Here is a 25,474-nt window from a genome sequence, read left to right on the forward strand (position 1 = left end):
CCCTTAAGTTTCAAACTAATACACGGGGTACCCTTAAATGCCCTTAATGACTAGCGGCGGTTAACGCTGTTAGTCATTAACCCTGGCCTAATTTTCTGCTTTAACCCTAATTAATTCCCTAACCTTAACCCTAATCCTAACCCCTACCCCTAACCCTAACACTTATACTAACCCTAACCCTAACCCACCACCCACCCCCACCCCCCACCCTCCCACCGCCCCTGGCCTACTCCCACCACCCCTGCCCCTCCTCCACCGTCGCGCCGCCCTCCTACCCTACCTCGCGCCGCCCTCCTCCCCCACCCCCGCAACCCCTTCCCCACCCTCGTGCCGCCCTCCTCCCCCACTCAGTTCAGTTCAGCAGTCCCCCCACCCCTCCTTCCTCATCGCGCCCCCCAACCCTCTCCCCCACCCCCGCGCCAACCACAACACCACCCCTTCCATTTTCGCACCCACCGCCCGGGCCCCCGCGCCGCCTGCAACTCCTTCTTCTTCCTCTGTTTTTTTCGTTGTGGGGGGCCTTTTTGTTTCGCGGAAATTGGAGGAGGCTGGTGGAATGGGGTGGGGGAGGGTGCGAAAATGGAAGCGAGGTGGTGTTGTGGTGGCGTGGGGGTGGGGGGTGTGCTGTGGGGGAGGGGTGAGATTTCAGGGGCTGCGGTGGTTGCGTGGAGTGCGGGAGGGAGGGTGGGGGGCTGCGGTGGGGGTGGGGGAAAGGGGGCTGTTGGGGTGAGGGAAGGGGGCTGCGGGGGTGGGGTGGGGGTGGGGCAGGGGTGGTGGGAGGGTTGGGAAGGGTGGTTAGGTTAAGGTTTAGGGTTTAAGGTTTAGGGTTAGGGTTAGGGTTAGGGTTAGGTTTAGAGGTTAATTAGAGTTGAAAACAGAAAATTAGGGTTAATGACTAACGGTGGTTAACGCCGTTAGTCATTAAGGGCATTTAAGGTTACCCCGTGTATTACTTTGAAACTTAGGGGTACCTGGTGAATTTTGAAAACATGGAGGGTACCAGGTGAATTTTTTGAAAACTCGGGAGTACTTGGTGAAAAAACCGGTAATATTATACTTCCTAGACTTATAAGGAAACGAGTATAGTACTCGTTTCCTTATGATATTAGGTAAGTATCTTCATTAGGATTCTAGGGTTAGCTTATTGTCCAAGGTCATTGTACTATATAAATAGGGTTGTACCCATATCATTCAATAACAAGAAATTTAGTTGTTCTACAAGCCGTTTCCCAAATTCTAAACCTTAACAAAAATAACTAGGAAAAATATTTGTAATCCTAACTAAATTAAATAAACACAATAACAAAAAATTAAAATTAAAATCAACCATTCCCGTAACTGGAATCCAAATCTAGAAAAATGGTAGTGATGATGATGGATGAAGAGCTAGTCAAGCTGCTCCTGAGGCCATTTATTTTTCTAAATTGAGGATTGGTCAACTCGCGTTTGACAATGAGAAAAAGCCTTAAGACATGGAAGAGTGCATGACTAGTTTCAAAGGAGTCTTTTATTGTTGACAAAGGTAAATCTTATAAAACAATCTGTTTTCAGTTATCGTTTGAATTATCATGTAGTATATACATATTTGATATTTGTGTTTTCTATCCTATGCACCCAGTATAAAAGATAAGACCTACTCTTTCCGTCCTAAAATATAATTTCTATTTCATTTTCCACAGTCTGCAAAACGTACTTTTGACCTACAATATCTCTATTTCTTATTAGTAAAAAATATGATAAGTTGATATTACGAATTTATAAATTGAGACGAATCTAACAAGACCCATCATGAGTATATTTTTTTGTATACATTAGTAAGAATATTTGGTCAAAGTTTTTAAAATTTAACTCCCAAAATTGAAATGGGAACTATATTTTAAGACGGAGGGGTATCTTTCAAACAAACCAATCAACTTAGGTAGAAGATTCTACCTAAAATTATGCTAAATATAGTAATCTTGTAGTTTCCTTATCAATTTATCACTATGACACTCATATTTCAATGAATACAATCGCTTTGATGTTCTAAAATGTACACATATATGCTGATGTTGATGCATATCAAGCTCTTAATTATGAAGGATCTTTCCTAACTGAAAACCCATCTCTCCTGACTCCTGGTATAGTTCTCATAAAATTATAAGGCTCCCCTTCACTAAGAAAACACTACCCCTGAGCTTGATAGCTTTTCATCAAATCGAACAAAGGAAAACTACCCAAATATATTTTCCATGAAAAACCATTTTACATAGAAAATGTTTTCCGTCAAACCAAACCAAACATACCTTAGTCCGAATTCACCATCATGATTCATGATTTTGTTAATGAACCAAGCCATGGAGGTGAAAGATACAAGAATTGAAGGGATTTATTATGGCCGATTCATATTTACTTAAACAACATTTTGTACAGCATTGAGTACATCATATAAGATCAAAAGTTCAAAATTGTCTTATATAATGTTACCAAAAATTTTACACTCCTATAATTCTAGCCAACAAGTTCAATGTGACATGAATATTGTAAGTTAAAAACCGCTCACTTCATGGGGAAATAACCCCAAATGCAATCGATATCAGTTCATTGGAAAGAAGAAAACCCTCCGGATCACTTAGCCGGATGAATGCAACACCTTCTAAGTTCTCCTCCACAACAAACAAGGATCCAACTTCAGACGCCGGTATGATCTTCCTTTCTTCATCGAGGCAGAGGACATGCCCACTTTCTACATAAGGTTTATAGGCTTGGCATAGAGATAGGGTAAGTGAGGCACCAAAATCTTGTATGAATGACTTGATATCTAATCCTCTTGCTGTTCTGAGTGACAACATCACAACATCTGTTGCCCTATCCTTGGGATCAAAATCATCATTCTCTTGATGTTTTGCCAAGCCATATTCCAAGTTTTCCACATAAGTTTTGTATTCTCTCATCCTCCTCGGTCTCGAAAATCTCAAACCATTGAGGTAGCTGGCCGAACCAAGACCAAAGGCATAGAATGATTTGTTTTTCCAATAAGTAAGATTGTGCTGACACTTGAACCTGCTCTTTGAATAACTGCTGATTTCATAATGATCATATCCCGCACTTGTAAGTGCCTTGGAAGCCATTTTGTAGAACTCCGCAGCTTGGGATTCAGATGGTAAAGGTAACTCTCCCGGTGTATACCTGTATATCAACCATTTTCAGCCTCAATCTTCATTCTATGGCATTTCATTTACCAAACATGGAAAACAAAAACAAGAACAATAGCTAGATGAGTGGTGAAGGAGTAAAAACACTTACAATACTCCAAATTTAGTATCTTTCTCAACTTGCAGATCATACACAGATACATGGGTGGGCTTTGCATCAATTGTGAGCTGCAAACTTTCACTCCACATTTGAGAGGTTTGATTAGGGAGTGAAGAAATTAAATCCATGCTCCAATTTCCAACTCGACATGACTCAACAAACTCGATTGCTTCATAAACCTCCTTAAGTCCATGAGCTCTTCCACAAGCTTTGAGCAACTCCTCTTGAAATGCCTGCACACCAAGAGAAACTCTATTCACACCCAACCCCATAAAGTCCCTTAGCTTATCTGCAGTAAAAGTCCCAGGATCCATTTCCATGCTTATCTCAGCATCCAAACAAACCCCAAATTTTAACTTGAGTGTATCAAGCACCAAAGAAACAAGCCTCGGTGGGACCAAAGAAGGGGTACCCCCTCCAAAAAATACAGTTTCAAGAGGTGGGCATTGATCAAAATCTAATCTTGTTGCCTTAATCTCCCTACATATCAAGTCTATGTAATCGACGATTCGAGGATCATCGTCATGGGATTGATTCAAGGATGACCCTAAAGCAACGATAGGAAAGTCGCAGTAATGGCAACGTTTCCTACAGAAAGGAAGGTGGATGTAAGCTGAGGTTGGAGGGAGTTGATAAAGAGGAGTAGGACTGGTTGGGGCAATTTGTCGAACAGTTGATGTGCATTGTGTATGAGCATTTCTTACAGTAAAAGAGAATTTAGGGGCTTTGCATCTAATATGAAGAGTAGATATAATTGGTGAAAAAGCTGTTTTCAGCATGATTTTAACAACGAAATGATTGTACAGCAACTTATTTTTGGTATGAAAAGATTTAAGAAAGGAAAATGCTTCACCAAACTTATTTTTGGTTCCCTAATTTATGAATGTATAATGTATGTATAACATGAAGTGAATGTTGTTTATTGGAGGGAGAAGCAACGGTCACAGCGAAATCATTCACAATATGGTTGAAGCACGTAACGACGTAGCTTCATTCAAGCCTAGTGTTAGTGATGTACTCTATTTTTTTTTCTTCACCTTTGAGCTATTCTTTTAATTTCTGTTTTAGATGAAGATTAGTGTAAATATAAGTATATAACAACTCTTTTTTTCATTTTAAACAAAAATCTTGATAGTATACTACTATTGAGTTAATCTCCGTTTATCTTTTTTATGATAGTTTATTCCTTTAAAGCATATTTGTTTTAAGTTAAAGTCTTGGGTGAGACCGTCTCATACTAATCTATTATGGGATATTAAATATTAAGAGTTACTTTTAGTTTGAAAGAAATAGCCCTTCGAAATAGAAGATGTCATCCTCGAACATGATAAGTAATTGGAGATTGTTTTTTTTTTAGACTTAACCAAACATGTTTAGTAAAATTAGACCTTTTCAAAGCTATTTTTATTTCTGGTGAATCTTATCAAAGTTGGTAATTTTAGTCATTTTGTTTTAAGTATATTGTTACCTTGAAAAAGCCAACAAAACACAAAACTAGGTATTTATTCAACTAATTATAGTCAATTATAAAGCTAAATAAATAAAAATGTCCATATCGCTAAAATAAGGTGTCATACTTTGCCATTATCGCCAACCGTTCCATTAGTCTTTTTACATATATCTACTAATTAATAGGGTTGTACAAATTGAGCAAGTATTAGTCTAGAGTCTTCAAGCAGACTTTTGAAATCAAATGAAACTTTTACATGGATGATTATAGATTATTTCCTTCAATTTTAAGATGAGTTTGTTGGGACATTATGCACATTCAGCATCTAGGAAAATGAATCTTCTACATAAGATTTCCTTCCTTGCATGTGTGGTGTTCAACAGTTAGTTTGTTACCGAGTAAAGAGTTGTTGATAGCAAGAAAAGGTTTTACATTCAATAGCATCAGAACCAATCTGTAGGCTGTACCTGAACCTACAGAACTTTCACATAGGCATAACAACAATTCATTGGATCAAAAAGCTTGATTGATTTCACTTTTCTGGTACATCACAGTTGGCAACTGTAAAATCGATAGAAGATAGCCAATTAAATGACAGGAAACTATCAAAATTCATAATATACAAATGGTTAATATGTCTGATCTACATCTAAACCATAGTGTACAACATAACCTTCTTTCCTACAATTGTCTGGTTACACTAGATATTTGACCATGTAAGGTCCCTCGAGTTCATAGCCCAGTTTCCTGTAGTAATGCCGGGTTCCGACGCCAGAGATAACGGCTATTTTTGTTGACCTATGCTCCCTGCTAGCAATATACTCTGCCTCTTCCATCAGTAGTGTGCCATAACCCTAAGGACAAAGACAGAATCAATATAGAGCACTATTATGAAAGAAACAACGACATTATTATACTGACAACGCTCTCAGGCTTCGATAACAGTGTTTTCTTAGTTTATTACCTGATGTTGCAACTTATCTGAATCTCGCCCATGGACAGGGACTGCAGTGCCATAAACGTGAAGTTCACGGACTATCGAACACTTCCCCATGAGTTCAGGACAGGTGACATTCCTACCACATTTCCTTAGACGGAGGAGGCCTACAAGAATGTCCTGTGGGCAAATTTTCAAATGATTACTAACTAAAATAGAAACCACAAACTCAGATTGCACATTGCCTAAAATTTATTCCAAATAATCACTTATCAGTAGAAAAAAGTCAGCAACAAAGACGAATTGCAAAGTATTACCAATTATTTGCAAGTCTTAGAAAAATGAACCAACAACTTGAATAAAAAAGTCTTCAGAGTTGTCAAATGTTCAATACCTGTCGTGTATCTTCATATGAGATAAAGGTTTCCCAGCCCTCATTGGCTGTATAATCACGGCGAACAAGCTCTACTTCTTCTGGTCTAATCTTGTGGTGAATGTCCTGAGCACATAAAGGCCATTTCAATGCATAAGAACTCTATAATCCAATCTTGACTCGGCAATTGAGAGCACTAAGCCAGACAACGTACCTGAATCCCAGCTTCTCTTGTTCGTACATCACGGCATTTTAGTCCGAGGTCATCCATTCGAGCTAAAGCCAATTCACGAAGATTGCCTTTTTCAACACCAGAAGTAACCAAAGGCATAGGTATATCACGCTGTACTCGATAAACACGAGTCCAAGGAGGCACCATAGATAAAATCCTAGCTATAATATCTACTAGTTGTTCAGGCGGGTAATTTCTATACCTGAAAGAATACATAAAAAAGGTCAAATTAAGAGTCTGTTTGGTCCTACTACAAAAATAAATATACAGATATGGCGGACGAAAGATAGGGAATATAACCCATTTAATTTCTTCAAAAAAGTTTTTGGTTCATTTTTCCAAGACTTGATTCCTCTCTCCAAACCACAGCCTCACGCCTTTAACTCTCCCTCCTCAGAACCAAAGGTTGCTGTCACAGGAGTTGATGGTCACTCGTTTCTCTCCTCTTACATAGTTACATCACAATAGATGGGTTCTCAACCATAAATGTGAAGAGAAAGCACCACCTGGCAAATTCTGGTCATGGTGATGTCCTAATCAAGACTTGGTTAATATGCTTAGTGTTGAGGAATGATGATTCTAGTCATGGATAGTTATTCTTTAGGTATGGTATGTTTTTCTCTCTTCCTCCTTTTCATCTCCCTTACCTAGTTTTCAGAAGATCTCTTTAATAAAGATCTTATGCCTAATTCCTGGTACCACTAATGGAGGCGTGGTCTAGAGAAGAGAGAAGATAGATGGGTGGAAAGGTGGTCCTGGTTAGATAAATAGTACTAGTGCTGTAATGATCATGGGGACTATTGCTGGTGATCACACTGCAGTATAACGATGCCATGGGTTTGCATTTCCCCTAGGTAATGGGATTATACTAACTACTAAGGGATTAAAAATCAAAAAATAGAAACCGAATTGTCAAAAAAAAGCAAAAAGAGTGAACAAAGCACTTGGTTGAGGAGCTTGTCATTCCATTCAGTTTCTACACCTCATAAAATAGTGAACCAATTGGCTCCATAGCATCTTGACAGATGAAGCGGTTTCGCACTAATCTAATTCAGATACATTAATATAATCCTACAGATCTGGCTACACTTCAAAAAAATTATTTTAGAAAAAGTTTCTTCACTTGACATCTGATATATAAAAAAAATCTCATGAAGGAAAACGGAAAGTCACTACAAAACAATAAGCCTGTAACAAGAACAAGACACCAAAAACAGGCAAGGAAAAAGGAAGCAAGATGTATATGGACCCTATACACAAAAGAGAGATCAATCTGGACCTCATCATGACCTAATCAAAGTTGCTATAAAATAGTGAAAAAAACACAATGCCCGGCTTTCTACTCATTAGAAGGAGAAAACTCCATGGCCTTCATTTTTCAAATTATGCCAGCTTGGATACACTACCCATATGAGAACACAAAACTTAAGGGCAGAACATGAAAGGCAAAAGTGCAAAAGAGAAATACCTGCCAGTCTTCCACAGCTCGTAAAGCCCAGTTCCACGAATAACAAGAGTAGGATATATTTTAAGTCCATCAGTTCTAAAGGAAGGACTTTCAAAAAATTCCTTAAAACTTTCCATATCCCTCTCAACCCCAACATTTGGAAGATCAGGCATCATATGAGCAACAACCTGTCAAATAAGCACGTAGACAGCAGACCATCAAACATATTGCTCATAAGTTTCGAACTTAAGCCAACTGTAAACTTTTAGCAGACAGGAACATCCAACACAGTAATATTGTTTCAAAACAGGAAAATAACTAGTTCTCGATGTTAAGACTCATAACTATAAACTAATGCACGAATTACACAAGTCACAATGAAGCATATGCACTATTTCTGGAGTACGACATATTTAAGATCCAATACTCTACTAGTCTACTATTAATACCAAATAAGAAAGTTTTACTTCAGAGTTCAGTAACAATTAGAATCAGGGTTCATCACAGCACTTTCTGTATAGCAAATTAAAATGTCATGCCTCAATCAGTAAAAATTCCAGAACCGTAGATGCAAGGTTAAATAATGTACCTTGAAACCAGCATCCTTTGCCAAGGCAAAGCAATCAGCTACCGCAGCTACAGTATGCCCTCTGTTAGTGTCTCGAGCAACATCCTCATATGTGCTTTGAACTCCTATCTCCAATCGCGTACACCCATATGATAGCATCTGCCGCAAATGAGGGCCAAGACAGTAGTCCGGTCTCCTGATATTCCATCGAGGCACATAGACATCTTTATATTGTAGGTAATGCGAAAAAGACTTACAAAAAATAATTTTCTGTCCTAATCAATAAGAAGATTAGAGGTAAAATAGCTAAATAAACAGGAAACAAAGAAAAGAAAAAAAGTTATATCCCATCAGCTCAGAACACATGAAGTAGAATTATGATGACTCGATTAGAATGATAGCTTACGTCTCAATAGTCATTCCAATACACTTTACTGCACTGTGTTCAGAGTAGGCAACAGCTTCTTCAACATTTGCAGAAGTGTGTCCAGATAAGGCATCGTGCAGATTCCTTGTGAAGTAATCACGATACTCCGCTGGAAGTGACATAAAAGTACCACCCATTAGAATGAACTCAACCTTATCAACACTGTGACCCAACCGCTTGAGTTGATCAATCCTGCTTCTGGCTTGGACATAAGGGTTATATCTGAAACCACATAGATGAAATCTTCTCAGTCATGCAATATTCATTATTCAAGTAATGTACAATGTCATCTGTTACATTATATCACTTTGGCCTGAAAAAACAAAACTGATATCTCAGTCAACAGCTGACTGAAATCTTAAATTCTATGAGCACAGTGACGATTGGCAATTTGACATGCTGGAGCCAGAGACATCATTGCCTTGAAACGCAAGAATCACTCCAACTCCCCCAATCACACTAGTGAAGTTATAAGATATTATATGCCATTTGCAAAGTCTAACAATGTAGGTATGTCCAGGGAATCAAAAGCCAACATCAGCTACACCATGCTCTCAACTTACACCATGCTCTCTCAATTGACAGACAAGGCATCATTGATAGGGCTTAATCAAGTTTGACGAAGACAACATATTGAAGCCTAGGAATTGTATCAATTGGGCGCTAACCTTTTCCTAGTTGGTCTAGAAATCTCATCAAATGATAAACCAGTTCATTTCCTATTATCCCTTATTCCCCTGCTCAAGCGAGCAGCTCTCTAATAAGGTTTGCTGCCGTCACAGCCTAATATCACAGTCATTGTAAGTTCAAAACCCTTTACTAAATCCTCTTAAGATTTAATTGCCTGTTCTTGTAAGGTTATGATAAGTCATGGTTTGTACCTGTCACGGCCTAACATCAAAACAGAAACTACATTCAAACAATTGAAAGCAATCCCAATCTCCCAACCAACCAAATAAATATCCAAAAATCACCAAAAGCTTCTCAAACAATCAAAAACCCTAAAACAAAAAACCCATCAAAATTCAACAGAGCACCCATAAAAAAAGTCAAACATAAAACTACTTTAATATATCCAATCAATCAAACAAACCATCGATCCACCTAACTAAAATCCCAAAAATCACCAAAAACTACCAACTTCCCCAACCTGCCAAACCACCTAATTAACTACCTACAAAACCAATGAAAATCAATACTTCAACACCCAGCATAACTAAAATCCCATCAATAATCAGCACAGCTCAGAAAAATCAAATTCAACATGATACATTATTATTACCCAATCAATAAAAAAATATATAAAACAAACCCAAACCCAAAAACCTCCAAAACAATAAAATCAAACAACTACAGAAACCCAATAAAAATCAAAATTTGAAAATCACAAAATCAAACAACTGTGAAAATTGACCTGGCACGAATGGCGCGCATACTAGTAGGTTCATAACCAGTATAACTCTGTGTACTATACTCAAAATCAGAATCAGGTCCACCAGGGCAATACACACATATATTCCCAGTAGTAGCAATATGCGGACACCTATGCGGCTTCGACATCACCGCAACAACCGCAATTCCAGACGCGGTACGCACAGGCTTAGCGCGGAGCTTCGGGAGTAGAGACGCGCGCTCAGAGTCAGGGACAGCGGCGATCATCTCGACGAGCTTTGGTGCGCGTGCGAGGCCGTATTTGCGACATGCGGTGGATTTGATGAAGTTGAGGTCGACAGTTTCGCCTTTTTTGGAGAGGTCGATCATTTGTGAGACGATTTCGGCGATTGCTTTGACGCGGGATTCTTCTTCGGTTAGATTGTCGGAGATTACACCACCTCGTCCTGGGCGAGGGAGTTTGCGGGGTTGTGTGGGTGATGCTGTTGCTGCTGCCGCCATTGGAGAATCTGGGTTTTTGTTTTGCGATGTTGTATCGGTGTGGGAGGAAAATGTTTATGTAACTGTGTAAAGTTGAATTGAGAGTTTGAGACTGTGCGAGGAAGTTTTTTGGATTTCTACGTTTTGTGTCGCTTACATTACACTAGTATTTGGGGCTAAAGTAAACTCTTTAGATTCTATAGAGACCACTTTGTTCGTTTGGTTAACCCGTATTACTTGGTAATGTTGTGGGAGACAAACCCCATTAAAAGTACTTTAGGGTGGGAATTTTTCCTTACCATTTTTCCTTATTTTCAAGGGACCTTGTCTGTAAACCCAAACCAGATTGACCTGAATGAGATTCTGATTTGATTAGGGCGTCTTCTCCTTACCTTACAAAAAATAGAGAAAGCTCATCAAATTTATCATAGAGTGATAGAAGTATCAAGCATGAGCTTTGTCCATTTAGAACAATTTTATAAACTTTTACTAACGAAGGTTGTAGGGGATTTCTATTATATTTTTAAAAAATAGTGAAATAAGTGAGAAAAACTTAAAATTGGTTGTAGATAAGGAATGGGTGAGAAAAGCATGAAATTCACTGTAGATGAAGAATGAGTGAATCTAAGCCCTTCGTTTGCAAACTGATGAGTCGTTGAAATGCTCCTCTTCTATATGTGTCTCCTCTCTCGTTTAATAAAAGAAGTAGTTTATCATATCAATGAAATAGTATAGTGAAATTAAAAAATCACTATGATGATATACTTATTACAAAATCTATTGGGTTTTATATACTAATTTTTATGATAACTATAATAGTATTTTTGCTTATTGTACCATCAAAAATTATTTTCAACAACAAATATTCAATGGTTCTAATTTAGGTATTTTTGTATACAGTTTTTTGGTGTTCCCATAAGTAAGTGCAATTATGTGCTCCCGATATTTTTTTTTGCATATTTGTCACATGCTTTACTCATATGGAGGCTTTGATTTTTCTATTATTCACTCACTTCTGAGAATTATTGTTATCTTAATATATTAGTAGATTCGTTTTGGTAAGTGCAATTGAGTTATTTATTGCATATGATTTTTAATTATATGTAATTATATATATTAATAGTCAAATATTTGTCTTGAAATAGTGAAAAGAAAATAAGTTATACTTCCTTCGTTTTTTAATAGTTGTACACAAAAGATTGTTTGTCAATGCAAAACTTAGAGCATTAATATACAATTATACCAATTTGTGAAATTTGTAAAAAAAATGATTTAATGAATATATATGTTAAGACATATATAAGAATATTATACATGACTATGTTTTTCCTTGGAGATGTTTGGTAAGTGACTTTTAGGAGGTTTTTTTATTGCCTTTTTACTTTTGAAATTTTGATGTGATCAAATCGCCAAAAAAAAGTGTTCATAAATGACTTTTTGGTTGGCGAAAAAGCCATATTTTCAGCCAAAAGCTGGTTTTAATAGGTTTTTTCAATTGCCTTTTGCATATATTTTGTCCTTTTTATATTTAAATAGATTGAATTAAATCAAGATTCGTCAAAACAATGAGGCTTTTGAGGAAAAAGACCTATACCAAAGGGAAAAGATGACGGAAATCTCGTACTATTTCATAAAATTGGCTTTTATTTATAATTTAAAACAAATAAGAGGTTCTTATTATGAAAAATAAAATTACTATTAATTATCTCTTTTACTTCTTGGGAGGGATTGTTTAATTCAAATTGTTGGCTTCTTGAACATAAATGAGACTCATTAAACATTAAATGTAGCTATTGAGAATGAAAGATCTCTAATTGTTATATTAAAATTTAGGAGCATAGAAGTAAATATTTAATGGATAGAACTAGCCATTAATGGGAGGTCATGGGGATATATTTAAGCTCATAAAAAGTAACTACTAGCTACAAGTTTCAAACTGATTATTTTTCATTTGTGGATTTTTTTTGGTCCATTACGGATAGAGCTGCCTAACAGACCGGGTCCGAGCAGAGTCGGGCCATACTTTGCTTATTTGGGACGGGCTGGGTTGGTTAATTTGCAAACTTTAGACGGTCGTGGCTTAAGGGTTTTTGAGTCCGACCCAGTCTTGTCCCTTGAAAAAGTCGTACTCAGTACTTCTATCAAAATAGGGGGCTAGAAATTAAATAGAGTTTTATCAATTCTGCTAAGTGTCGTTTTTACCCCTTCCCCTGTTTTCTCCAAATCCTAGAAATAACATCATCATCAACATTCATGAAAATCAAAGTTTAACTAAAAATACAATAATAAAAACTAGCAAATAAAAGATAACTCCAAAGAAACAAAATATCGCTTTACCATAAAATTTAAAATTTCTAAAGAAACAATAATTAAATCAATAAATTCAACTTGTAAATTCAAGTATTCAACCATTCAATTGAAACTGCAATTTGACAAGTAATACAAGTATGAATCATAGAAGAATAGATCAAAATATCATCAAATCATCATCTTGTGATACACATATCTGATGATTTTTTACACAAAACGTGAACAATGAATAATGGAATACTTGATTCCAAATTGTCGCCAAATTTTGATGGATTGAATCTTGTCATTTTTTTTGAGAGATATTAAATGAACTTTTGATTTGCACTTTACCATATGAGAGTGAGGGAGATGTCTCAGAATAGTCAGATTCACAGTAAAAAAGTTCTAAAATTTGACCTATGTTAATATATATCTATACCCCTTTAAGAGCTCTTCAAAATTTATGTCCAGCATGTTAAATCAAAAGCATGTTAAGAGCCAACTATATATGACAAATATCAGCCTTAACCCCATTAAAAACAGGTTGGACTCAAGCTTCTCATGGAAGCCCCACCCGTTGAGCAATTCTAATCACGCATTACCATTGATCCACAAGGCTTCACCTTGTTTATATTGCAAACAATAAACTTAACTAATGCAAGGACATAATTTGTGGGGTTCCTATATAGTCGCCTACATTACACCGTGTCAGAACCTTCCTAACCTATACAATGATACATCATATTTATCGTGTCCCATAGTATCCCATCTTGCCACAAGATGAGCCATAGTGTTACTCGTCCTTTTCGCATGACAAAAAGAACAATGGTGGAAATTCAAAAAAAGCTTACAAATATCGTAAAATATTTAGTAGATAGGAGAAAAACCACTTAAGATTTGTGCTTAACTGAGTTGACGACATTGAGGGCATTGTTTTCTATCAACATATTCCGATCTATTTTGTAATAAACCATCAACATTCAACAATTGATTTTACTAAACACTTTTGTAAACATCCAATTATTACAAATAGCCAACAATCAATTGTTCATCAACCCTTTATAATTTCTATTAATAAATTATTAAAAGTATAGTAAATAGCAAAAGGTGAGATTTCCAAACATGGAAATGAAATTCTTGCAAAGTCTTTGGAAAAAAGGAACTAAAAATCGAAAATATTATGAAGTCAAAAAGTGAATGCCATGTATTTACTGCATGATAAGTTTTTCCTAAACCTATATAATAAGGTAATGTATATTTGTTGACTTGAAATATATTTCTTATAGTATAAATGGCTTTTGCCATAAATAACAATATACAATAATGGGAAGAATTGAAATCACTTCCCTGCTATCTTTCACTCCATATTTTTTTTTTGGTTTCACAACATAAAACAATTTGTTTATAGAAAAAATCAACTCTACTCAAAAAGGTCAATTACAAAATGACCATGTTTTATTAGTTTGTTTGAGGTTTGATGTTTCTCCTGTACAAAAACGAAAAGAGTAACAGCAGAGAAATTTGAGTACAATGGCGACGGAGGGAAAATTGAAGACGAGTGAAGTGGAGACCCAACTCCTCCAAAAGGTCTCCGACACTATCTCCGCCATCACAACTGCTAAACACGTCGACGACGTCGTTTTAGCTCTTCATTCCCTCTCTCTACTCATTTTTCCCATTGATACTTCTTCCCTTTCAGGTGGGAAAATACCCAACTCAAATTTAGTTTCTTCAAATTTTACATTTTTATTCCTAATTTTAATTGCTTTTTTGAGTACCCTTATTCAATTTATGGTACAAAAATATCATTAATTTGAAGCATAAGAATCTGAAATTCTCGATAAATATGCTTGTTTAGTTTTTGGGTAATTCTGTTCTTAAATTTCTTTGTCCTATTTTTGGTTTTTGGAACTTATCTAAATATGGGGTTTTGCTAATAATCTTGTTTTCTGCATGTTTACTAAATTTGGCAGGGGTCATTTCACAGAAATACAGAAATCAGGTGATTGTTTTCTGTCTTCTGAATTCATGTATACTTGAAACAATATTTATTTCAAAAATTATTAAAAGAGACGTCTAATTTTAATATAAAAGCAGACTTAGTTACTAAATGAATTAAACTAGTTACCGAAAAAAATTAAACTAGTCATTATTGAGCTGGTTCTTTTTTTAATATTGGACTTACCATTGCCTAATTTTAATTTAAAAGTAGGCGGTCTCTTACAAGACAAACTCTATTTATTTTACTTCATTGTTTAATTTAAGATTGTCATTCATTTATTTAGGAATTTTGACGTTTCTAGTAAGTAGTATATGAGCTGTATCTTAGCTTTTGTTATGTGTTGTGTGCATGATTGTATAATGCTAATCGGAGTTGCATCTTTTTAGCTCAATGAAGCGGAAGTTGCCTCTTCGAGCGAGGGGAGGAATCAGCGGTGGGAAGTCTTCTATAAAGGAATTTCTTTTCCTACATTAGCTCGATTTTTGATTCATGGTATATTTCTTTAATCTACACTGTTTTGAATGTAGTCCCTCCTTTTGCCAATAATGTCCCATAATCTAATATATATTTCCCGAAATAGTATGGGTTTATACAAATCCTGATATGCCACTACATATATTAATTTCCATGGAGAGAATGATTTTGAGGATCATATCATAAGTTTTGGATCGAGGGAGTAATTCAGTGGATTATCATGATTGATTACTTTTCGTTACATCCTTACATTGAAAGGAAGTCTGGTATCTACATTATGTTACACGGACTCTTTGGTTTACCTTAAGTGTGTGCTAACCTCAAATGCTCGTGTCGGAGTCTCGATATTCTGACATGGTATAGTCACTTCAGCACTTCATTTTTGGCCATATTATGGAATTTTCTCATAAAGTTTCCTGAGTTAGACACATGGACATGTATCCTGTATTCCTGTCTGACACGAAAACCCGAGTCCAAGTAACATACTATCTAGAAATACAAAGAGACACGTAACCTACTGGACTCGTTTTATTTAGTGCATGTATGCAACAAGGCGAATGTCTTTCAACAAGGAAAATGCCTTTGCATTCCATTACTTTGTTAGAATTTCTTGCTTCCATTTTCTATAAGATAGAGCTTACATACATACAGTCTTTCATGTTGATCAAGATGCTTCAATTTCAAATTTCATAACCATGTCAATTTCCTTGAATTATTATCTTAAAAGTAATGGGTCCAAAGAGGAGGCAGATGATGTCAACATGGTTCTTCTAAGTAGGATGGCAGTTATTTTTATTATTGAGAGAGAAAAAAGTCTGAGAAAGATGTGATGGTTAGTAGTTAGTACAGATGTATGTGAAAGCTCAAATAAATTTTATACATGAATATAAGAGAGGTTTTTTCTAACACTCAAGCTGGATTTGTTGTCTCTCATGTGTGGTTTGCCATTTGTGTAATATTAGGCTTAGCCAATTGTGCTGGCTAGTAATTGCCTGGAAAAATATGCTCCTTGAATAATTTGGATAAGCTTGCCTCGGTTGAATTTAATATATGGGAGCTCAAGTACTTCACAAATTGTCTCAATTCTTCTTTCTTTTAATTATTTGCAGATGTTGCTTCCAATTGGCTATCTTGCTTCCCTCTGACAGCGAGGAAATTGGTTTATGATGTATTTTTTGTGAAGGGTTTCATTATTGAAGTTGTTCAAGCCTTGGTTCCTTCTTTAGACCACAATGCTAATGCTGCAAGATCAAATGCTGAAAGGTGTTTACTAAGCAAATATTGTTTATTGAAATTCTAATTCGTTCTTGTTAGATCATATCCTCATATATTTCTGTCTTGTTTTTATGGAATTTAGATTACAGTTTATCCAAGAAGCAACCAAGAATTCACGTAATTCTGATCACATCTGCTTTCCCAAATTTACACAGATTAGTTGAACTCTGCTTGTTAGAAGATGAAGGTGCACTTCAGCTGGCTAAGGAACTTGGTGTTTACCAATCTGAAGATACCGTTGGCTCTTTTGTCAATCCGATAGTGTCTAGAGTGGCTCAGCTTGTCGCATCTGTTCCTGACAAGATACGGCTAGGAGCTCCTAAATCTCTTTCTTCTCAGTATCCTTTCATATTCATTTAAGATACATGCTTCATTCAGCTACTAAACTGTGAAATCTGAAAGATTGTGGATGTTTCTTGAGAAGTATGGCTGACTTGGTTGTTTCAGTCCCTTTTTTTTTTTTTTTTGTCTTTGTTTAGTGGAAAAATATCCGCTGAGTGTTTGCCTGCATTTATGTCATAAGCTTGGGAACTATGGTCCTTGTTCATTCCTAACAAAGGTTCTTAGTTTATTCTTCAAGAGCGTCGCTACTCAGCTTCTGTATGGAGCAGAAGAAATAAGCTGCAAGTTACATGGTAAAGAAGTTTTATTTCGTGGCACTGATGTGGATGGTACCTTCCAGTTTGTTGCAGAAATGCTTACTCGGATTTGTCGGCGTGGATCAGCTGGTAAGATGGGATTATACTCATTTATGGGACTCATTGTTTTAGCTCTTCGTTCATTTGAGGTGTACTTTATTAGCGGTCATTTGTAGTAATAGGCTTTGGTTGGAATTTAATGTCGCATTTGCCACTGGCTTCTGTTGAGCTTGTAATTTTCGGCTTTCAACGATGAGCTTCACTGGTTTATTGTAGAAAACTATTGCTGAACTTTCTGAGAACTGTACTTAAATAGTTCTAATAAATTACATGGTGATGATTCTTATTCCATCTGCTATATATATATGTATTTTCAAAGCTTGTCCATAAATTAAGAAATGTTGACTTGAAAATGTTTTATGCAGACTTGCTAATAAATGAGGTGATTCCACGAATTCATCGACATGTACAAAACTTTTTAATGTCCCATAAGGGCACAATCACTGAGAACAGTTTCAAGTCAGACCCCAGCTTTCAGTTCTGGTTCTTAATGATCGAAATAATTAAAGATACATATGTCGTGGAGAAAATGACTGAGGAAATCTTGCATCAGCTGGTAGTTAAATGTGCAAACGACACTGAAGCATATTGGATATTATGGATACTGTTTCATCGGTCATTCCAACATCAAACAACAGTCAGGTATATATTTGATAGTTTGGTAGAGGTTGGATGATTGATGGTGTTAATGTTGGTTTTTATTGCATTTTTTTTTTATTGATTTCTTTGTTTGATCTGTTCACATGATTTAGTATTAGACTTTTTTTTTCGGAAGTGATTTGCATTCTGCTGAAGAACTATGTGAACATTTGATATGGATGGAATAAATGTCATCTTATATGTTACTTGGACTCTTCATTTGACTTCAAGAACATGGGTTGGATCCTCGACAACCCCAAATGAGTACGGGCACTTGATGCCTCATTCTATATCAAATATATGGATTTTTTAATATAATTTCAAAGCAACACTCGGACAATTTACCCATGTCTAATACTCGAGTCTGGATAACTTAGGTCAAATATGAAAGTTTAGAATTGCTAATAAGCAAGAATGAATATAGTGATGTTTAGGCATTCTTTCATAGATTTGTTTTTGCAAGTATACTTATCTTGTTGTCTACATTCACCTCAGGCTCATGTTTGTTGAGAAATTTTTATTCTTGAAAGTATTTCCTCTCTGTTGCTTGAGATGGATACTTCAGTTTGCTGTTTTTGGTTGCGCTTCTGATGATGGCAAGTTGAAAAAGTGTGAAAACAATAATGTATTGTTGGAAACTATCCAACGGGCTGTACCAGTGTGGTCCAAACGAGAATTTGTGCAATCGGCTCCGTTGGAGCAACAAGTGTGTATCCTCTTTGAAATATGTTTCTGGGTAGTTTTCTTCTACCTTTTTCTTCCTATTGTCTTTATATTTTTATATCGAAATTATGTTATCTGAACATAAGAATAGGATACTAAGAGTTGAGTGACTTTGAAATCGGCAATTCCCGATCTGATAGATAGTTTCTACCTTCTCATAAGTTTTGATGCACTCGAGAGGGGTGGAAAAAGGTAACCTTGGAGTGTGTTGTTGAATTGCTTGTGAGTTTACATGATTGCAAATCATTTTCAACTGTACATTTGTAGAACGAAAATGTAGATTTTTCACTGCATATTTGTTCAATAAATTTGCTCATTTCACTACTTCTTGTTACCCATTTGATTCCTTTTGATGCTCATTTGCTTATCTTCATCGGGACTGCTTATATATTTTTCATTTGCTCACATTGATCCGTGATGGGAAATTTCAACCCTTGGATTGTGCTGATTCAATGGCTCTCATTCCTGTACACTATTATGGTAGTGTTATGTTCCAACTCATATTGACTTATGCTTATATTAGCTACGATATGTTCACATAAGTCCAGAGAAGTCAAAATATTTGAATATAACACAACACACCCTAATCATCCTTTGTACATGATCCCAAATACATATTGCTAATTTCAATACACTACTTGTCATTGTTATCAATTTCGCTTCTTGTATGTTGGATTGCATTCACCTTAACCTGGGTTGCAGATGTAACTGCTGTAGTAGGTCTTTTGCTGGAGAATATGTCAAAGGAAGAGCTAGACTCGACTAAAAGTGTTATGCGCTCAATTCTTGAAGGAGTTAGCTGTACTATCTTGAACCTTCTTTCTTTTTCCTGAAAGTTATTACCTGAACAAGCTTACCTTAGAGTGTGCTCTGTTTTCCTGACAGGTAGACTGGAGAACCCTGATGACTTAGTCAGAAAAATGGCTAGCAATATCGCACTTGTTTTTTCAAAGGTAGTTGACCCAAAAAATCCTCTTTACCTTGATGATAGCTGCAGAGAAGAAACTATAGACTGGGAGTTTGGATTGGCCTCCTCAAATGGTGCTTTGGCTACTAGAGATAGAACCTCCAAGAACTTGGAGCATACAGAAACAATTGATAATGTTGTGCAAATGACAGAATTAGACCATGGAGATACCCCTGAGAGAGGAAGCAAGTTGAATCCTGGTAAAAAGAAAGCTTTAAAGTATAAGTTGGTTGATCCTGATGAGATTATTGATCCAGCATCATTCAACGATGAGTCTCTCCCTGGTGAAGAGGAGGATGACAACACAAGTGAAGATTCTGAAGCGTCAAGCGACTCATCTTTACAACCTTATGACTTGACAGATGATGACACTGATCTTAAAAAGAGGATCTCTCAGTTGGTGGATGTCGCGGGGGCCCTTAGAAAACCTGACGACGCTGATGGAGTAAGCCCTAAAATTGACCTCATTTTAGTATATCTTCTAGCTAAATTTCCAGTCTTGACTGGTCGCAAATAAGGTAGTGTGCATCTAAATCCCAGTACTGCCCACAGCAGAAACTATATGGTGGTGTTATCTGGAAATGATCTTGCAAAATCCTGTTCTTTTGGCTCTGCCATTACATATATTTTTTAGATAAGTTTCAGAAAGCGCAGGGGTGGGGGTCTGGGGGGTATTGCTGGTGACCGGGGGTCTATATCGTTTTATCACATGGAGGCCTGGACTTAATGTTGAGGAGATACTCGTGGAAGGAAAATAGAAAAGGCGGCCAACGTAGTTGTAGTGTTGAACTGGATCGTACAGTGCATATGTAGAAGACGAGTACACAGCTAATGCAGAGCTTAATTCCTGTTGCTTGCAGTGGCAGTACATCTCATCAAATTCTTTTAGCTCTTCCTTACTGTCGGTTTCATTTTTTACCTGATCATTTCCCCCATGCTTAGAGGGAACCTTGTCAATTAGCTTATCAAGCTCAGAGCCTTTGGATGCATTTGAATGAGAAAGGCTCCTTTAAATAGCATACTCGATTGTATTTCTGTCTTTTCTGTAGATTAATATAGTTCTGTTTTGTTTTATAACCATTGTTAGTCTAACACGCAGCATAATATAGATGATTAAGTATCTTCCCGCATGGTTCCTGAAAAGTCTTATCTTGTAGTATAAATTTCAGTGAACAAAGGGATAATCTTCCTAGATTATGCTAGTCCAATCATGCTAAAGGCACTCTTCAGTGACATAAGCCTTCATCAAATTACTTTCTTTTATTTATTTATTTTTAGTTTCAACATTTCCTGTTTCAGGAAGGTGCATATTTCGTGCAAAATTGATATTTTTTTGGCACTATATTCTCTCTTTCTTCTCCTAGCACATGGGGTCCTTTTTATTTTTAACTCTATATCCCTCTCCTCTCCTAAATTCTTGTTTCATGCTTTAATGTTGCAAGTAAAAAAGGAAACTGAGGAAGTATATTTTTGGAGGATTTCTTTTTGGTTTCTGAATAATTGTGAGGGAGGGGGTTGGGCCTCTCCCTAACGTTAGCAATCCTTATCTGCTAATATCTGACATGTCACACTATTTTGTTCAAGCCAGGCCAGTCGAGCTAACTGCTAGGTGTAAACTTTTCAATTCTTTCTTCTTACACGTGGCTGTCTCTAGAACTTTGAATTGGTGTACCTGTTTTGTTGGATAAGGGAAATTCTATGCTACTCATGGTCATATAGCTCCTTTGTTTGTGGAGTTTCCATTAACTCATTCTCATTTACATTGTTCGTACTCTAAGAAAGGATGTTAAGCTTGAATGCCAAAGTTTAAAAAGACATAACCCTATCTTGGCTTTCATGGCATCAGAAAGCGTGTTAAGCTTGGTACCTGAAGAGAATAAAATCATAACTCCATCTTGACTTGAGACTACAAAAGAATGTGTGATAATTATGGCACTTTCTATGCAGGTGGAAAGTGCTCTTGATGTTGCTGAAAAGCTTGTACGTGCATCACCTGATGAACTACGGCATGTAGCCAGTGATCTAGTGAGAACACTAGTACAAGTTCGTTGCGCTGATATAGTGTTAGAAGGAGAGGAAGAATCAGCTGAAGAAAAAAGACAGAAGGCACTTGTCGCATTGCTTGTGATGTGTCCCTTTGAATCTTTAACTGCTATAAACAAGCTTTTATATTCTCCTCATTTGGATGTGAGCCAACGCATCATGATTCTTGATGTCATGACAGATGCAGCCCAGGAGCTTGCTAAAGCTAAAACCCTTGTCCAGAAAAGGCGGTCTAAACCTCTGATATCATCCTCATCTGAACCTCAACCCTGGTTCTTGCCAAGTAGCAAAGGGATGCCTGGAGCTGGATCTTGGAAAGAGATTCCAGATACACTTTCTTTCTCTCCATTGAATCTGACCAGCCGCTTTGAGAGAGAACTTCCTTCAAAACCTGGTGAAATGAAAGGAAAAACACGACGATGGGGTCATAAACCAACAAATTTGCAGGCTACTGAGATCGACTGGTCCCAGAACAAATTTCCTCTTTATGCAGCAGCATTTATGCTTCCTGCAATGCAAGGTTTTGATAAGAAAAGTCATGGAGTTGACTTGCTCGGAAGGGATTTCCTCATTTTGGGTAAACTTATCTATATGCTTGGAGTCTGTATCAGATGCACTGCTCTTCATCCAGAAGCATCTGCCTTGGCTCCCCCACTTCTGGACATGCTGAGCACAAGGTATTGAACATTTAGCCTAACATTTTCCCCGTAACATATAGTCATTTCTCATTTCTTAAAAGCTTGTTGAGAATGCAAAATATAAAGTGAAAAAAGCAAGTATAACTCACTTAAGTGCACTCCAAGTTTTATGTAATATGGAAATAAAATGTGGAATTTAGTAGTGAGTTCTTTTCCTTTGAAAGACGTTTCTGCTATCAATTATATCTCCCTGCATTGTGGTTTTTCTGTCTGTCTGGTTTGATTTTCTTCTGTGATGACTGATGATGAACAAATGAGTTTACTTGGATGCAGGGAGTTATGCCAGCACAAGGAACCATTTGTTAGAAGATCGGTACTCTTTGCTGCATCTTGCTCTCTAACGGCACTTCACCCTTCATTCATAGCATCTGCAATAATTGAAGGGAATGAGGAAGTTTGTAGAGGACTTGAATGGGTTCGGACATGGGCACTTCAATTAGCCAAATCAGACACTGATAGAGAGTGTTGTACGGTGAGTCACAAAGTCTTTAACTGAGACTTCTTTACAGCTTTTTAACATGTTCTAACTGTATGAAGTTCTTTTATTGCACATAGATGGCCATGGCATGTCTTCAGCTTCATGCAGAGGTGTCTCTCCAAGCTTCCCGAGCTCTAGAATCTGCTGAAAGTAGTACACAAAAGAGCATCGGGCTTCCGTCTAATCTGTCAAAGGGGGTTATCAGAATTCCTGGATCAAACAGTTTATTTCTTAGTTAATTGGGTTTTGATATTGGTAAACCATACATTCTGTACAGTTAGGCCGTGTTGTAGTCGATGAGAATTTCTATCACCCCCGAGCCCTGATGTACTTATCTGGAGGGACGCCCAAATTTGTTCATTTGAAGCTCCTTAAGTGAGTATAATTACTGTAAATACAAAAAAAGAACATTAATTACTGTTAAAAGAAAGTGCATAAGTGAGCCTTGGGGGTACGTAGGGTGTGTAAAGGAGGTGTTCACTACTGATAGTCTGATATCCGCAACTAGCCGGCTATGAGAATTTACCCCGTAGTTTGCTACTAAAGAGGTGGTTAGAAGTTACTCAGAAGTATTTTATAGGTTATTAGCCTGTTTCTTGGAATAATATTGACATACACATTGTGAAACTGATGGTAAAATTGATATGTAGTCTTTTTTATGGAACTTCCACGCTGCACAGAATGGTTTAGAAATTAGAAGATTTACAAATATCAAGAATGATAAACTTCCTCCATCTGGTGTAGTGAGTAATAGTAATTGTCATAGTCATTTATTCTTTGTACTACTCTCTTGGTTTCAAATGATAAGGGTGAGTTTATTCCTCAAACTCAACTCCAAACTTCATACTGTGTCACATCAGCTTTTCACTACTTTTTTATTTTTATTTTATAGACTTACTTCAGATTCATTTTAGTTTTATACTTTATCCCTCAAACTTTCTCCAGTCTCACTCCACATTACTTTAACATTAAAAAAAAAGATAAATGGCATTTTTTGGTTGGGCAAAGAAAAGTAAAATTTTCTTTGAAGCAGAACCATACTCTTGAGTAGAGTTTGGTATTTAAAGACTTTCTTCAAGACTTTGCAAGACTTAACCTTACTTTATCGTCAAAATGCTATTGGTCTTGTCAGAGTCTTTGTCGAAGACTCACCTCTAGACCATGCGATAAACTCACCCTAAGGCATTTAGCTAAAAAAAATTGTTTCAAAATAAAAGGCATTGTACAACACCAATGTAAAATTAAATGCAACTTCATACTATCAAGATAATATTGTAGGTTATTTTGCATTACCAATATTATATTTAATGTCAATTCTTAATACCTATATTCTAATCAAAACTAACTAAATTCTTGATATGTGTAAAAGTGCTTTACATGTCTTATAATTTGAAAGAGGTACTAGTTCAGAATTTCTGAAAAAAAAGTTGCCTCGTTTTAACAAAATAGAATAGCTTATGAATCTCTAATATGTTGCACAATTGTCAAGGCTAGTTCCGTAAATTTGTGCCCTATTGCTCGATACATCTATAACTAATTTCGAGCAAATGTTGTATTTAGAGCATCTTTGGTTGAAGTCATGGGAAAAGGGAAAGTGGAATGGTTACAAATCTTGTTACCTTTGTTGAGTGTTTGATTCAAGTTTTGGAATGGAAAGGAAAATGAAACTATTACTATTAAGAAATAAATATGTTAGAATTTTTTCCTTGGATAATGCAAAAGTGGGTTTTAATTCCCAAAATATGCCCAAATTAAAAATTCCCTATGCGTACGCGTCCACGTAGGACGGCACGCGAGAATTTTTTTTTTTAGTAAAACCGCTACTCGGAGTAGCGGTTTATAAGTGTCGAGAATTTTTTTTTTTTTTCAACTTAGGTAAAACCGCTACTCGGAGTAGCGGTTTATAAAAAAAAAAAAAAAAAAAAAAAAAAAAAAAAAATTTTTTTTTTTTTTTTTTTTTTTTTTTAAAACCGCTACTCCGAATAGCGGTTTATTATGAAAACTGATATCTGCTTACCATATTTTTGCCCAGGTAAACCGCTACTCAGAGTAGCGGTTTATATTTGTAAATCTTAAACTGCTACTCCGAGTAGCTGTTTATTTTAAAATTAAACCGCTACTCTGAGTAGCGGTTTCTGTGGGTTAAAACAAAAAAAAAATAATTTTCTCGCGTGCCGTCCTACGTGGACGGTACGCAGGGAATTTTGATTTTTTTGGGCATATTTTGGGAATTAAAACCCACTTTTGCATTATTCAAGGAAAAAATTCAAATATGTTACTTGAGGGAAAGAAAAGGTAATAAATTAAGATTTGCTATATTTTTATTGAGATGGCTTATGTGAGTCTAAGTTATGTGAATTGTGGAGGTTAATATAATATGACATATGACTATATGAGAGTAGTTAAGTAGAAAATTGTTCTTTTGTTGTTGAAAAGAGGAATTATTTTCTGCAAACTTGGGGTATTTCTAATAGAGGGGAATTGCTTCTTCTTTTTTCGCTGAAAATTGTCAAAAAAAGCTGCAGATTTGCAGAAGAAAAGTGGTGTTTTGATTGGTTTTTTAATTTACCTTTTTTTTAGGTATTTAT

The 25,474-nt window shown here is 36.4% G+C and overlaps 3 protein-coding genes across 5 annotated transcripts; 1 reads left to right on the forward strand and 2 right to left on the reverse strand.

Moving 5' to 3' along the window:
• Positions 1-2,358: 2,358 nt before the first annotated feature.
• Positions 2,359-4,373, reverse strand: LOC104908736 (uncharacterized). Its single transcript, XM_010697886.3, has 2 exons — positions 3,286-4,373; positions 2,359-3,168 (listed from the first exon to the last, which is right to left on the reverse strand). The coding sequence occupies exons 1-2, from the start codon at positions 4,071-4,073 to the stop codon at positions 2,544-2,546; spliced, it is 1,413 nt and encodes a 470-aa protein (XP_010696188.1). The 5' UTR covers positions 4,074-4,373; the 3' UTR covers positions 2,359-2,543.
• An 879-nt stretch (positions 4,374-5,252) lies between these two features.
• LOC104908735 (elongator complex protein 3) lies at positions 5,253-10,760 on the reverse strand. Its single transcript, XM_010697885.4, has 8 exons — positions 10,143-10,760; positions 8,708-8,950; positions 8,323-8,497; positions 7,755-7,921; positions 6,269-6,488; positions 6,076-6,180; positions 5,709-5,861; positions 5,253-5,598 (listed from the first exon to the last, which is right to left on the reverse strand). Exons 1-8 carry the CDS (start codon positions 10,619-10,621, stop codon positions 5,440-5,442), a joined length of 1,701 nt encoding a protein of 566 aa, XP_010696187.2. The 5' UTR covers positions 10,622-10,760; the 3' UTR covers positions 5,253-5,439.
• Positions 10,761-14,296: 3,536 nt separating this feature from the next.
• LOC104908733 (uncharacterized) lies at positions 14,297-23,550 on the forward strand. 3 transcript variants are annotated; one of them, XM_010697884.4, is made up of 13 exons: positions 14,297-14,588; positions 14,863-14,891; positions 15,278-15,383; positions 16,475-16,628; positions 16,796-16,978; positions 17,208-17,368; positions 17,704-17,980; positions 18,473-18,687; positions 19,403-19,501; positions 19,586-20,112; positions 21,615-22,387; positions 22,682-22,880; positions 22,964-23,550. In XM_010697884.4, the coding sequence occupies exons 1-13, from the start codon at positions 14,420-14,422 to the stop codon at positions 23,123-23,125; spliced, it is 3,054 nt and encodes a 1,017-aa protein (XP_010696186.2). In that variant the 5' UTR covers positions 14,297-14,419; the 3' UTR covers positions 23,126-23,550. The 3 variants fall into 3 exon arrangements, with proteins under 3 accessions (XP_010696186.2, XP_048503744.1, XP_048503742.1); XM_048647787.2 differs by lacking the exon at positions 14,297-14,588 and having other exon boundaries at positions 16,549-16,628; XM_048647785.1 differs by lacking the exons at positions 14,297-14,588; positions 14,863-14,891 and having other exon boundaries at positions 16,723-16,978.
• Positions 23,551-25,474: the final 1,924 nt, after the last annotated feature.

The sequence above is a fragment of the Beta vulgaris genome, chromosome 7 (assembly GCF_026745355.1).
Source record: "Beta vulgaris subsp. vulgaris cultivar EL10 chromosome 7, EL10.2, whole genome shotgun sequence".
Lineage (NCBI taxonomy): Eukaryota > Viridiplantae > Streptophyta > Magnoliopsida > Caryophyllales > Amaranthaceae > Beta > Beta vulgaris.